This window comes from Symphalangus syndactylus, chromosome 19 (genome assembly GCF_028878055.3).
Source record: "Symphalangus syndactylus isolate Jambi chromosome 19, NHGRI_mSymSyn1-v2.1_pri, whole genome shotgun sequence".
Taxonomy (NCBI): domain Eukaryota; kingdom Metazoa; phylum Chordata; class Mammalia; order Primates; family Hylobatidae; genus Symphalangus; species Symphalangus syndactylus.
This window is the reverse complement of record NC_072434.2, coordinates 70,439,736-70,452,985: the sequence shown is the minus strand read 5'-3', so window position 1 is coordinate 70,452,985 and position 13,250 is coordinate 70,439,736. Positions and strand designations below refer to the sequence as shown.

At 51.3% G+C, this 13,250-nt stretch overlaps 1 protein-coding gene across 4 annotated transcripts; it reads left to right on the top strand.

Moving 5' to 3' along the window:
* Positions 1-2,490: 2,490 nt before the first annotated feature.
* Positions 2,491-6,932, top strand: PYCR2 (pyrroline-5-carboxylate reductase 2). 4 transcript variants are annotated; one of them, XM_055234327.2, is made up of 7 exons: positions 2,491-2,754; positions 3,027-3,097; positions 4,424-4,603; positions 4,728-4,949; positions 5,159-5,251; positions 5,433-5,596; positions 6,182-6,932. In XM_055234327.2, the coding sequence occupies exons 1-7, from the start codon at positions 2,688-2,690 to the stop codon at positions 6,345-6,347; spliced, it is 963 nt and encodes a 320-aa protein (XP_055090302.1). In that variant the 5' UTR covers positions 2,491-2,687; the 3' UTR covers positions 6,348-6,932. The 4 variants fall into 4 exon arrangements, with proteins under 4 accessions (XP_055090302.1, XP_063469491.1, XP_055090304.1 ...); XM_063613421.1 differs by lacking the exon at positions 6,182-6,932 and adding an exon at position 5,285 and having other exon boundaries at positions 2,518-2,754; positions 5,433-5,595; XM_055234329.2 differs by lacking the exon at positions 4,728-4,949 and having other exon boundaries at positions 2,518-2,754.
* Positions 6,933-13,250: the final 6,318 nt, after the last annotated feature.

The following is a 13,250-nucleotide window of genomic DNA, read 5'->3' as shown; positions in this document are numbered from 1 at the left end:
GTGTTCTAGTTCCATTCCTGAGGTCCTGCTCTCTGTAGGTGCCCCTTCTGGTCTGTGAGCTCCCCTGTGCCTCTCCCAAGCGCTGTACAGAAGCCCCCCTTTTCCTTCAGCCAGTTTGGTTTCTGCTGGGTTTCTGGTTTCAGAGCTTTATGCTGGTAACCATTAGGCTATGCTGCAACATGGCAGCTATGAGAGCTCTTAAAGCCCCAAACCACTGGACCTTACAAATCTCACTTCTGGGAGTCACATTAAGAAAATAATGAGTCAGGCAAAGATTTTATCACAATAATATGAACAAAACTTTAAAAAATTGAAGGCCGGGCACAGTGGCTCTCGTCTGTAATCTCAGCACTTTGGGAGGCCAAGGTGGGTGGATCACCTGAGGTCAGGAGCTGGAGACCAGCCTGGCCAACATGGTGAAACCCCATCTCTACTAAAAATACAAAAATTGGCCGGGCTTGGTGACACATGCCTGTAATCCCAGGTACTCGGGAGGCTGAGATAGGAGAATCGCTTGAACCCGGAAGGTGGTGGTTGCAGTGAGCCGAGATCGTGCCCCTTCACTCCAGCCTGGGTAACAAAGACTCCGTCTCAAAAATAAATAAATAAAAATAAGAAATAATAATAAATTGATGTTTTATGAGGACAGGAACTTGTCTATTTTGTTCATAGCTATACTCCCAGAACCTGGCTCAGTAAGTTATCTATTACATAAATCAACAAACCTAACATTGGCCTTTGAATGGTTAAATCAGTAAGGTACATACATATAACGAAATAAGTAGTCATTAAAACTGTCTTAAATAACTTTTCAGTGACATTGGAAAATGCTCATGTCTATTAGAGAAATTTCAAAACTACATGTACATCATTTATTTCCAATGATGGAGAAAGTAGATATGCATAGGACATGATAGTGTAAGGAAATACACCAAAAATGTTTGTAAGAAACTATCCTTGGGAAGTATGATGTGGATGATTTTATTTTTACTTTTATCTCCAAACTTCCTTCACTATGTCTGTATTACTTTTCTAATTTTAAAAATACAGAGGCCAGGTGCTGTGCCTCACGCCTGTAATCCCAGCACTTTGGGAGGCTGAGACAGGCGGATCACCTCAGGTCGGGAGTTCAAGATCAGCCTGACCAACATGGAGAAACGCTGTCTCTACTAAAAATACAAAAAATTAGCCGGGCGTGGTGGCACATGCCTGTAATCCCAGCTACTCCAGAGGCTGAAGCAGGAGAATTGCTTGAACCCGGGAGGTGGAGGTTGCAGTGAGCCGAGATCGTGCCATTGCACTCCGGCCTGGGCAACAAGAGCGAAATTCCGTCTCAATAAATAAATAAATAAAACAGAAATAGAGCATTATTTTGCTTAATAGTAAATATTATATTTGGTCCTCACTTTAAAGGGTGCACAAACTGAGGGCCTGGGGACTTGCTCAGGGAAGTTCACAGAAAGCAGCCCCTTGCCTGGGAGTGGGGGTGTGCATTACACGGAAAGGACTAGAAAAGCTAGCAGAGAAACCATGGGAACTAAGGGTCCCCAGCTCTTCTGAGTCCTCTAGGAACGCCACCTTCTTCCTTTCTACTTCTGTCATTTGTTCCCTGCGGCCCCTTATATTTACTACTGATGGAAAAGGAAACATCACATTGGTGGAGCTTTTTAAAGCAAGAGACAGGTCGGGCGCGGTGGCTCACGCCTATAATCCCAGCACTTTGGGAGGCCGAGGCGGGCGGATAACCTGATGTCACGAGTTGAAGACCAGCCTGACCAACATGGTGAAACCCCGTCTCTACTAAAAATACAAAAATTATCCGGTCGTGGTGGCGGGCGCCTGTAATCCCAGCTACTCGGGAGGCTGAGGCAGGAGAATCACTTGAATCCGGGAGGCGGAGATTGCAGTGAGCCGAGATCGTGCCACTGCACTCCAGCCTGGGCAACAAGAGTGAAACTCCGTCTCAAAAAAAAAAAAAAAGCAAGTGACAGCAAGGGGCTGGGGGGTGCGGGCTCGCGGAAGAGTCGGAGACTCGAACTTGTCCTTCTTGTATCTAGTTTGGACAAATTCGCGAGAACCACTCAAGTTCAAGTGAATAAGCCGCGGCTGACCACCCTGGTACCGCCTCTCCGCCACCCGGTCTGAACCTACGCCAGGAGGGCCTCGTTCATCCCCGCAAATAGGCAACCTGGAGAATTCCTGTGGGCCATGAGGGGCATCTGATGGCCAGCGCCAGGAATAATATTAGCCAGGTCTGGGCCAGGCCTCAGCCCTGAGCCCGAGGTGGCTTAGGGACAGTGACCTCAGCCTTGGGGTGGGGTGGTGGGGGGTCGGGCGTCCTGGGCCGGCGGGCGCCTGGCGCTCACACCAAGCTGCCACAGGGGCTTCCGGAACTCCAGCCCGGAGTTCCGCCCTCCAGTCGCGAGCGGAGGAGGCGGGCACGCGGCCCGGGCGCGACAGCGGATCGGCCTGCCCCGAGATCCTGGCCGCGGATTGGTCTCCCGGACGGGGCGGGGCCACATGGCCTAAGGCGCCATCAGCCGCCCGGGAGATATCCGCCGGAGGAGTACGGCGTTGCACCATCCCCGGAGCTGCTGTTAGCTTGGCCGCAGCCCTTCCCCTAGCGTTACTTCCCGGCCCGCGCTGAGGGGGTTCGTGCGGCTGCCAGGAAGCGTGAACCGCGGACCATGAGCGTGGGCTTCATCGGTGCCGGACAGCTGGCCTATGCTCTGGCGCGGGGCTTCACGGCCGCAGGCAAGCATGTGGAGGCGGGAGGCGGCTTCGCGGGCGGTCCCGAGGCCCGAGCGGGTCCCCGTCCCACCAGCATGAGTGAATGAAAGGGGAGTTTGCGTCCAGTGGGGTAGATGAGACTCTGGTTGAGCAGCAAGTGCGTCTTCTGTCCTCGTAGAGGATTGAGGGGGAGAGGGAGACTGGCACTGTTAGGGCGGCTCTGGGTTTTAGAGCCAGGGAAAGCGTGGTAACGGGCTGAGCGGCGACCCCTAGTTGAAAAGCTCTGTCTTCTGCAGGCATCCTGTCGGCTCACAAGATAATAGCCAGCTCCCCGGAAATGAACCTGCCCACGGTGTCCGCGCTCAGGGTAGGTGGAACCGGGCGGAGTAGGAAGCGGGTGGAGGCCCAGGAAAAGGATGACCTGAGATGAAGTGAGTCCGGCCGGCCCCTGTGCCCAAGTGCTGGTCTTTGGCCGGCGGTGACCTTCACTCCAGGAACATCACAATCTTTCCACCTTCTCTTGGGCAGCTCAGTGTGGTGGGAACACCCAGGCAGACATACTGGGGGTCAGATCCAGACACTGGAGTGGTAGAGGGTTAACTGAGGTAATTATATGATGAAAGCACCTGGCACATAGTAGGTACCCAATAAATACTCATTAAAAAAAATTTTTTTTTTCAGACAGGGTCTTAGTGTGTCGCCCAGGCTGGAGTGCAGTGGCGCGATCTCAGCTCACTGCAACCTCCGCCTCCTAGGTTCAAGCGATCCTCCCACCTCAGCCTCCCGAGTAGCTGGGATTACAGGCACCCACCACGCATGGCTAATTTTTGTATTTTTAGTAGAGAATACTGTTGGCTAGGCTGGTCTCGAACTCCTGGCCTCAAGTGATCTGCCCGCCTTGGCCTCCAAAAGTGCTGGGATTACAGGGGTGAGCCACTGCGCCCAGCCATTTTTCTTAATAGACGAGTTGTATGACCTTAAAGTACTCAGCCACTTTGAGGCTATTTCCTCATTTACAACAGTGGCCACTTTGCTGTTATTCTGAGTCGTGAATGAGCATATTGGGAAGAATCTGGTGAATTAGTTGTTCTGCTCTCCAAAAACATATTCCAAGTCTTCACCCAAAACCTGTGCTCTGTGGGAGAGGATGGCTGATGAGGCAGGTGACAGGCAGTGTTTGTGCCTAGGGTGGGCTGACGTCCCTAGCACTGGAGGGTCCTGCTTCTCAGTTTGGAGTCATAGAGGGATGAGTGGCTTCCATCCTAGACCTGGACCACATGGAGACTGTGCGGTCCCCACGAACAAGCGGCCAGCGTTAGGATAGGGCCTGACTCAGCTGTGCTTCTGACGACCAGGTATTAGCATTTCCCTTTGCCCTGCCACTTTTCACCATAGGGCCTTGTTACCTGGCAGAGGAGTGCCTTAGATGCCAGAAGATTGGCAGGGAAGAAGGGCAGCCACTTCCTGGTTACCATGGTGAAACTCGTCGTGCTCCAAGCCTGTGCTTACTTGTCCAGTAGCAACAATGAAAAACTATAGCATTTGGGGTAGGGACAGAACCCTGAGGGCATAAAGCTAAGAATTCCAGGCTTCATCTGGCAGAATCGGTTTGGCAGGGGTTCAGATGCTCCCTGGGAGGCCTTGGCATAGCCAGGCTGCTCCAGCACTGTGAGCTGGGAGTCTCCTCTTGCAGAAGATGGGTGTGAACCTGACACGCAGCAACAAGGAGACGGTGAAGCACAGCGACGTCCTGTTTCTGGCTGTGAAGCCGCATATCATCCCCTTCATCCTGGATGAGATTGGGGCCGACGTGCAAGCCAGACACATCGTGGTCTCCTGTGCGGCTGGTGTCACCATCAGCTCTGTGGAGAAGGTGCCCATCTCAGCCCTGATGCCCCTTGTGTGAGGGGAGGGTTGACCCAGGAATGGCAGCTAATGGGTGGGTGCTGGTGGGAGCTGTGCCCTGGCCACTCACTCAGCTCTCTCCCTCACCCTAGAAGCTGATGGCGTTCCAGCCAGCCCCCAAAGTGATTCGCTGCATGACCAACACACCTGTGGTAGTGCGGGAAGGCGCTACAGTGTACGCCACGGGCACCCATGCCCTGGTGGAGGATGGGCAGCTCCTGGAGCAGCTCATGAGCAGCGTGGGCTTCTGCACTGAGGTGGAAGAGGACCTCATTGATGCCGTCACGGGGCTCAGTGGCAGCGGGCCTGCCTATGTGAGGCCCTCGCTTGCTCAGCCTTCCAGGGACCCAGGCAGCAAGATGGGCTGGGAGGCAGGCTTGGACTGGGGGTGGCACCCACCTCTTGGGCACAGCTGGCTGGTACAGGATGCTGACCCTTGGAGCTAGTTCCAGTCATCAGAAAGCAGACCTTAGGAAAGGCCCTTCAGTGCCTGTGGCCTGGGGCTTAGTGAGTGTCTCCACAGGCATTCATGGCTCTGGACGCATTGGCTGATGGTGGGGTGAAGATGGGTTTGCCACGGCGCCTGGCAGTCCGACTCGGGGCCCAGGCTTTGCTGGTCAGTATCTTTCCCCCGCATGTTCAGGACCAGGGTGTAGAATGGGGGTTCTTGTGCGTCACTGAACTGGGGTGGGAGTTGGTTGGGAAGCTGGGGTAGCAGTTGGGCAGGAGCAGTGGGTGTGGGGAAGCCTGTTCCAACGCACACCAGCAACTTTCTCCTAATGTGCCCTTCCCCACAGGGAGCTGCCAAGATGCTGCTGGACTCGGAGCAGCATCCGTGCCAACTCAAGGACAATGTCTGCTCCCCTGGGGGAGCCACCATCCATGCCTTGCACTTTCTAGAGAGTGGGGGCTTCCGCTCTCTGCTCATCAATGCAGTTGAGGCCTCCTGTATCCGAACACGGTGAGTCCATCCTGCTGACTTCTGTCCCAGACCCTTCACTCCTGGTTGGTCCCTGGGCTGGGTTGAGCACCATTTGCGGAACCTGCTGTCTTGGGTCCCATTTAGCAGTGCTGGAGTCTGTGCTCTGTTAATAACCACAACTTAGTAGATTTTGTTTACCTAAGAGTTCGCAAGCCTTACTTCACTTAATTCTCACTGCATTTCAGATAACCAGGATTAATTTTGACTTGTAGATGGGAAGTTGAGGCTCAGAAACAATTTTCCCAAGGTCAAACAGCTAAAAAGTGATGGAGACAGGATTCTAATTTGAATCTATGACTCCAAACCCTGTCACTCTCCCCATGTGATCACAGATACCACTTGGGGCTCTATGTCTACCTCAGATCAAATGAGATAAATAAGCAAACCCAAACTTAGTTAACTAATACTTCTTAGAAATACTAGTTGGGAAGCGTTTGTCTTGGGGCTGTAATTTTTGGTGGTGTCAGATCAACAAGCTTGAGGGTTGTGTGGATAGTGGAGACTCAAAGCTCTGGCCCCAGGGTTTATTGCCTTCCTTCAATCCTTCTGGGGTTTTGTCTGCAGAGAGCTACAGTCCATGGCCGACCAAGAAAAGATCTCCCCAGCTGCCCTTAAGAAGACCCTCCTAGACAGAGTGAAGCTGGAATCCCCCACAGTCTCCACACTGACCCCCTCCAGCCCAGGGAAGCTCCTCACAAGAAGCCTGGCCCTGGGAGGCAAGAAGGACTAAGGCAGCATCTATCCCCTCTGTGATTCAGAGCCCTTAGTTGAGAGCCCCTGCCCCCGCCCCCCCCCCCCCCCCCACCACCACCACCACCACTGCCCCTCCTCAGCTGTGCAAGGAGAAAGCAGGCTCAGGAAGTTTTCAGGTCCTTGTGATAAAACCTCCTTAAATCTGTTCAGACCAAGCAATGCGAGCTTCCTCTCCTGTCCCGTGTTGGAAGTTGCTCTGAAGGGGTGGTAGATGCTGGAAGCCAGACATAACCCTGCATACGCTGCTCAGTTGGTGGAGACTGGGGCTGGGACTGGAGTCAGCCCAGCTGGGTGGGAGGAGGGGCTGGGGAGGATCTGCAGCTGAAGCCCAAGGCAGGGTTAGTTTGATGCCAAGGCAAAGTGGTGAGAGAGAAAACAGGAAAGGGGCTTTCTCTGAATTGGTAAATGGGAAAGAAGTGAGCAACTTAAGATTGTCACAATTAATCACAAGTGTACAGGATTAGACTGTTTATATTTAACTCTTGCTTCATAGGTGTACCATTTAAAGAGTGTTATTTAATGCTAAGTTTAACTGCTTTAATAAAGTTTATTTTTAAATATCTTGCTTTTGTTAGGCTTAATCTTAAATAATCATCCTGGAGAATTCAATGCCCTTGTGAGGTCCTCCCTGCTTCTCTGCAAGAGCACTGCCCAAGGGCTAGAAGTAGGGATGAGAGGAATAAGGGGCCAGGCCCTTCGTCTGGATCAAGGTGTTGTTCTAGAATGAGCCAAAGCTAATGGCAGGGAAGAGCCAAGTGGGCTGCATGGGTTGTGGGTCAGCAGCCCAGAATAAAGGGGAAAGCCGTCTGCTTCAATGTGGGGCAGGTGCTGTGCTGAGCATTTGATCCTCACAGCTGCCCTCTGAAGGAAGAACTGTTCTCATCGTATAGAAGATGTCAAGGCCGGCCGGGCGCAGTGGCTCACGCCTGTAATCCCAGCACTTTGGGAGGCCGAGGCAGGCAGATCATGAGGTCAGGAGATCGAGACCATCTTGGTTAACACAGTGAAACCCCGTCTCTACTAAAAATACAAAAAAAAAAAAATAAATAAGCCGGGCGTGGTGGTGGGCGCCTGTAGTCCCAGCTACTTGGGAGGCTGAGGTGGGAGAATGGCGTGAACCCGGGAGGTGGAGCTTGCAGTGAGCCGAGATCACGCCACTGCACTCCAGCCTGGGCAACAGAGCGAGATTCCGTCTCAAAAAAAAAAAAAAAAAAAAGATGTGGAGGCCTAGAGGGATAAGCAACTTACCCCCAGTTGTGCTGCTGGTCAGTGGTGGGGCTGTCTGTGTTCTTAGCTATTAATTCTGCAGCCTCCCAGAAATAGCTGGGCATGCCATCCACACAGCCAGACATCCAGTGTTTCTCTAGGCAGGCCGGCATGTGCCTGGTACTTGTTCCCAGCAGCTCCCTGCCTGTGCAGCAGGGCTGTTTGAAAAGGCATGTGAGGCTGGGCGCAGTGGCTCATGCCTGTAATCCCAGCACTTTGGGAGGCCGAGGTGGGCAGATCATGAGGTAAAGTGATCAAGACCGTCTTGGCCAACATGGTGAAACCCCGTCTCTACCAACAATACAGAAATTAGCCAGGCATGGTGGTGTGTACCCGTAATCCCAGGTACTCGGGAGGCTGAGGCAGGAGAATTGCTTAAACCTGGGAGGCGGAGGTTGTAGTGAGCCAAGATCGTGCCACTGTAGTCCACCCTGGCAAAAGAGCAAGACTCCATCTCAAAAAAAAAGAAGAAAAAAGACATGGGCATTGGCATCAGCTCTGGGTTCAAATCTTAGATTCCCCTGCTTTCTACTCCACAGCCCGGGAGAAGTTACCGAATTTCTCTGACCTCAGGGTTTCATCCCTTATAAATATGGAGCCCATGCTTCATCAAAAGGTTGTGGTGGGTGTTAAAAGAGACCATATGGCAGTGCTCAACAGAACATCTGGAACACCATGGCCCCTTAGTGTAAATGGTGTTCTTCCTTCACCCTCCTACTGAGAAGAGAGGAGAGGCTTGTTCCATTCCACTGAGTCAGGGCAGCCCAAGCTCTAACTCCAAACCTGAGAGCACATGGGAAGTCATTCTTCTGGGCCAACACAGCAAGTGCAATACTAAAAACATTTAAAGCCCCCAGTATGTGGCCGGCCCCTGGCAGACACTTCACATAGACTCTCATGGCCTTAGGAGCTGGGTATAATTTTTTCTTTCCCCCCAGAAAAGTGAGGCTCAAAGAGGTTAAATACAAGTTGCCCAAAAAGATTTGAACAGACATTTCACCAAAGAAGATAAACAAAGGGTGAAGAAGCACATGAAAAGATGTTCAGCCTTAAAATAGTTATTAGGGAAATGCAAATCAAAGCCCAATGAGATACCACTTCACACCCACAAATATGACTTATTGGTTTAAAAAAAAAAATAGCAAATGTTGGCAAGCATGTGGAGAAATTGGAACCCTTGTGCTTTGCTGGTGGGGATGTATAATGATGCAGCCACTTTGGGAAACAGTCTGGCACTTCCTTAAGAGATTAAAGAAGCTGGGTGTGGTGGTGCACGCCTGTAGTCCCAACTACTCGGGAAGCTGAGAAGGGAAGATGGCCTAAGCCCAGGAGTTCAAATCCAGCCTGGGCAACATAGCAAGAGCCTACCTCTAAAAAAAAAGAGTTACCAAATGACTCCGCAATTTCGCTCCAAGTTATACAGTGAAGAGAAAGACTTGCGTGTGAATGTTCATGACAGTGTTATTAAGTAGCTCCAAGGTAGAAACAACCCAATTGGTCATCAGCTGGTGAATGGGTAAATGTGTTACACCCACACAATTGAATACTCAGCAGTAAAAGAGATGCGAGTACAGACACATGAACCTGTAAGACATGCTGAGTAAAAGAAGCCAGTCACAAAAGGCCATGTATTACATGATTCCATTTATATGAAATGTCCAAAAAATGCAAGTCTATACAGACAGAAATAGAGGTTGCCAGGGACTGTGGCAGCAATGGGAGGAGTGCAGAGTTTCTGTTGGAGCCATGGCAATGATGTAAAATAAGATCACGGTGATGGTTCGCACAACTCCGTACATATGGTCATTGAATTGTACACTTAAAGTGGGTGAATTTTACGGCATGTAAATCATGCACAATAATGTTTTTAAAAATGAAATAAGCTGCCCAAGTTTTAATTAGCTAGGAAGTGGTGCCAGGATTCAAATCTGTATCTGATACCAAATCCTATCCTCTCTGTGCTAGGCCTGTTGGCAAGTCATCCTAGATGACAAGAGATTGTTCCCTGCATTTTCCTCTCCTCCATCCCCTGCAAGACCACCCCTTTTCCCAGGCCTAAATATACCAGCATTTACTGAGGACCTACTAACTGCCAGGCCCCATCTTATGTCTTGGTGCATGGGGTCACCCTGGCTAAGATGTGTCCTCACCTGCTGAGCACTGCTGCCCCTCCTTTCTGAACCTCAGTCAGGTATGATCAGGGCCAGATGGGAATGAGGGTGGCTGAGGCCCTGGTCCTGCTTCAGGGAGAGGAGGAGAGGGCCATTCCTTGGAGAAAATTTCCAGTCATCTCTCCCCAAGACCTCAGGCCTGTCTGGGGAGGCCAGGAAGTACCCAGGACTTCCCCCTCCCAGCTGCCCACCTTCTCACAGGGCTGATGAGCCTTGGGGCCAGAGCTGCTGGCAGTCAGTGAGGGCTAGCAACTCCCTAAGGTGGTCAAGAGAGCCCCCAGTGTGTCAGGCCCCAGACAGAGGCACTGGAGCTTGCATTCTAGTCCCATCAGGTGTCCAAGCCACCAGGAAAGCACCCAGATACCCCTGCAAGAGCTGGCATTGGGGGTTAGCGCAGCCTTTTCACTAAGGATTTGCTGAATGCTCTTCTCAGTGCCCTGTGAGGCCTGGGTGTGCCCTAGGCAGTCAGACTGTCCTGGCCCAGCGCGATGGCTCACGCCTGTCGTCCCAGCACTTTGGGAGGCCAAGGCAGGCAGGTCGCTTGATCCCAGGAGTTTGAGACCAGCCTGGGCAACATGGTGAAACCCCGTCTCTACAAAAAAAAAAAAAAAAAAAAATACAAAAATTAGCCAGGCGTTGTGGTGCATGCCTGTGGTTCCAGCTACTTGGGGTAGAGGTAGGATCGCTGGAGTCCTTCAGGCGGAGGTCACAGTGAGCCGAGATGGCACCGCTGCACTGTAGCCTGGCCCACAGAGCGAGACCCTGTCTGAACAACAACAAAAGACTGTCCTTGTTCAGAGTTGTACAAGGGCTGAGAACAGATGTGGACACCACAGTGTGGCAAATACGGGAAGCGAGAGAAGGCAGCCTGGAATGGACTGAGAGTAGGGGAGCGTGCTGTTGGGAAAGAGCCTCAGCCTTTCTGCCCCCTCTGAAAGGCCACATGAGAATGGGCCTGGAACATTCCTCACAAAGAGCTAAAGCATTCTCAAGCCTGTGGTGGACTTGTCACTTTGCATGGGCGCATCTTTCCTGTTTAGCCTTGACGTATATTCCTTTAGTCTGCTTAAGTGTGCATCACATGGCACCTGGCCAAGCCCACCACTATATCTGTTCCCACTGGGGAGGGGCAAGGTCCTTCTGGTGCAGCACAGAGAGGTGTGTGCAAGCCAATGGCCCTGGGCCACCGCTGGGAGGGACCTGCTGGCCATGGGGGAACCGACACCCACCACTGAAGCTGTGTTTGCTGCTCTTGTCTAATATGAGTAAAGTGGAGTAGCCCAGGCTTGACTGTGCTGTTTCCCCTGGCAACTCCAGTAACGAGACTCAGTGAGCAGAAGTGCTAGGATTTCTGCTCCTGATGATAGGCAACAGATGCCACTTGCTCACAGGAACCAGCCCCCTCTCCCTGTTCCCAGCTCCCTGCACTGCCCTCTTCTCAGGACCCCTGAGCAGCCCAGCCTTGAGTACCCCCCAATCCCGATTTCCCAGTGGGTGTCTCTTAGGACCCCAGAAAAACACGTCCTTACCTATTGCCTCCATGTTACTCTCCTGTAAAATGGGGCAAACTACTGCCCCAACTATTAATGATCATTACTTTGGGGAAGTAGAATTGAGATTGACTTTTCACTTAATTTCTTGATTTCTTTATTTTACTTTAGATTGTTGATTGCAGTAAACAGGCATGATTTTGGTGGTTAAAAGATTTAAAGATTTTTCCCGCTGCTCCCACTCGTGGGGCATGCTAGAAAACAAACGCACCCTCCCTCATCTCCTGCATCCTTCTTTCATCCCCCTGTCTGTGCGTGTCCCCTGCAACTGTTACTAAGCAACGCTCTCCAAAGAAACACTGAGTCAGCCTGAGCCCAAGGGGCTGGCTGCGCTTTCCTTCACCGTTCCAGGCAGGAGAGCTAGTCCTTTCTGCACATCTGAGCAAAATACTTGTAAAGCCTTGACGTGTATTCACTTTTACCAATAAACTAGACGGAACACAGAAGTGGATATTGTGATTATATGAAGTCAGTAGCATTTTGAAAATGAAATACCCCTCTTTTCAAGGTCCAAGCCAGTGTGGGTAGTATACTACCTTTATGTAAGAAAGGGGGAAAATACAAAATTGGATAAAGAAATTCTAGAAGGATACACCAGAAACCACTAAAACAGCACCTGGTTGTGGGGGCCAGTGGGAATGTGGCAGATGGGGCAGGGCAGGAGGGAGACCTTTCATTACAAACCTCTTTGTACGGTGTTGATTTAGGAATCACAAGAGGGTATTGCTTAGTTACAAAATGCATTTGGACAGCTTTTAGGGGGTGCCAGGCTGCCCTGGCCATGTGGTACTGAAGCAGGATGCGTGGCCCCACATGGTCAGTCAAGGTGGGAGCACGTCCTGTGTGCCCTGCTTTGGCCTCGAGCTGTATCTCGGACACTCCAGCAGGAACACTTAGCATGAGAACTGGGCTGCAGGCCATCTTCCCAGTCCTAGTGCATGGTACCCAATAAACACAGCTGAACAAATGAATGCTTGAATGAATGACAGCTCTTCTGCTTGAATGTCAGGTTGGGCTATTGCCTGAGTGCCCAACGAGGTCTCTGGTCTATTGGGGTGAAAACTCTGTGCAACTCCTAGACTGTCCTTGGACCTGGTCGTTCCTGGTTTGTTTTTTTAAATTGTTTGTTTGTTTGTTTATTATTTTTTGACACGGAGCCCAGGCTGGAGTGCAGTGCAGATCTCGGCTCACTGTAACCTCCACCTCCCTGGATCAAGCGATTCTCTAATTTTTTTGGTATTTTTAGTAGAGACGGGGCTTCCCCATGTTGGCCAGGCTGGTCTCAAACTCCTGACCTCGTGATCTGCCTGCCTTGGCCTCCCAAAGTGCTGGGATTACAGGCATGAGCCACCGCGCCTGGCCCCGATTTGTTTTTGACTTTCTTTTATTCCATCAGCAGGTGTTGATTGAGCGCTGAAGGGCTGTGCTTGTGCCCGATTGGCTGGGATGTGGGGAAGCCTAGTACATTTCTGTCCTGGCCACTTTGCCTCAGGGGTGCTCTATGAGTGTGCCTGCTCCTCCCCCCGTGTGTTGCCCAAGAGCCTGTTCAGTATGTGGATACTTCAGAGGCATCCTCCCAATTCTTACAGCTTTAGGCTTCTTCAGGTAACAGGGAAGTCCCTCAGGAATATTCAAGTAAAAAGGGATTGGGATGGTTATCAAATTTATAACAGTTTTCCATTTTAGGGAGGATTATGTGGATAAATGTTCTGTCCTCCTTGAAAATAAGTGACTGAAAACACATGCTGGTGGGCTGCAGCAGAGCATATGAGGTTTGGCTGGACATCAGAGACTTGTCAATTGAGGTACTTTGATATTGAGCGACCACGAGAGGCTGAAAAACCAGTGTGGGGTCTGGCGCGCTGGCTCACACCTATAATCCCAGCACTTTGG

Bases quoted from the DNA above. Each gene is read 5' to 3' on its own strand.
- PYCR2 (XM_055234327.2), top strand. From the start codon at position 2,688: ATGAGCGTGGGCTTCATCGGTGCCGGACAGCTGGCCTATGCTCTGGCG. The intron at 4,604-4,727 runs GTGCCCATCTCA...CCCTCACCCTAG, and splicing joins CCATCAGCTCTGTGGAGAAG to AAGCTGATGGCGTTCCAGCC. The intron at 5,252-5,432 runs GTCAGTATCTTT...CCTTCCCCACAG, and splicing joins TCGGGGCCCAGGCTTTGCTG to GGAGCTGCCAAGATGCTGCT.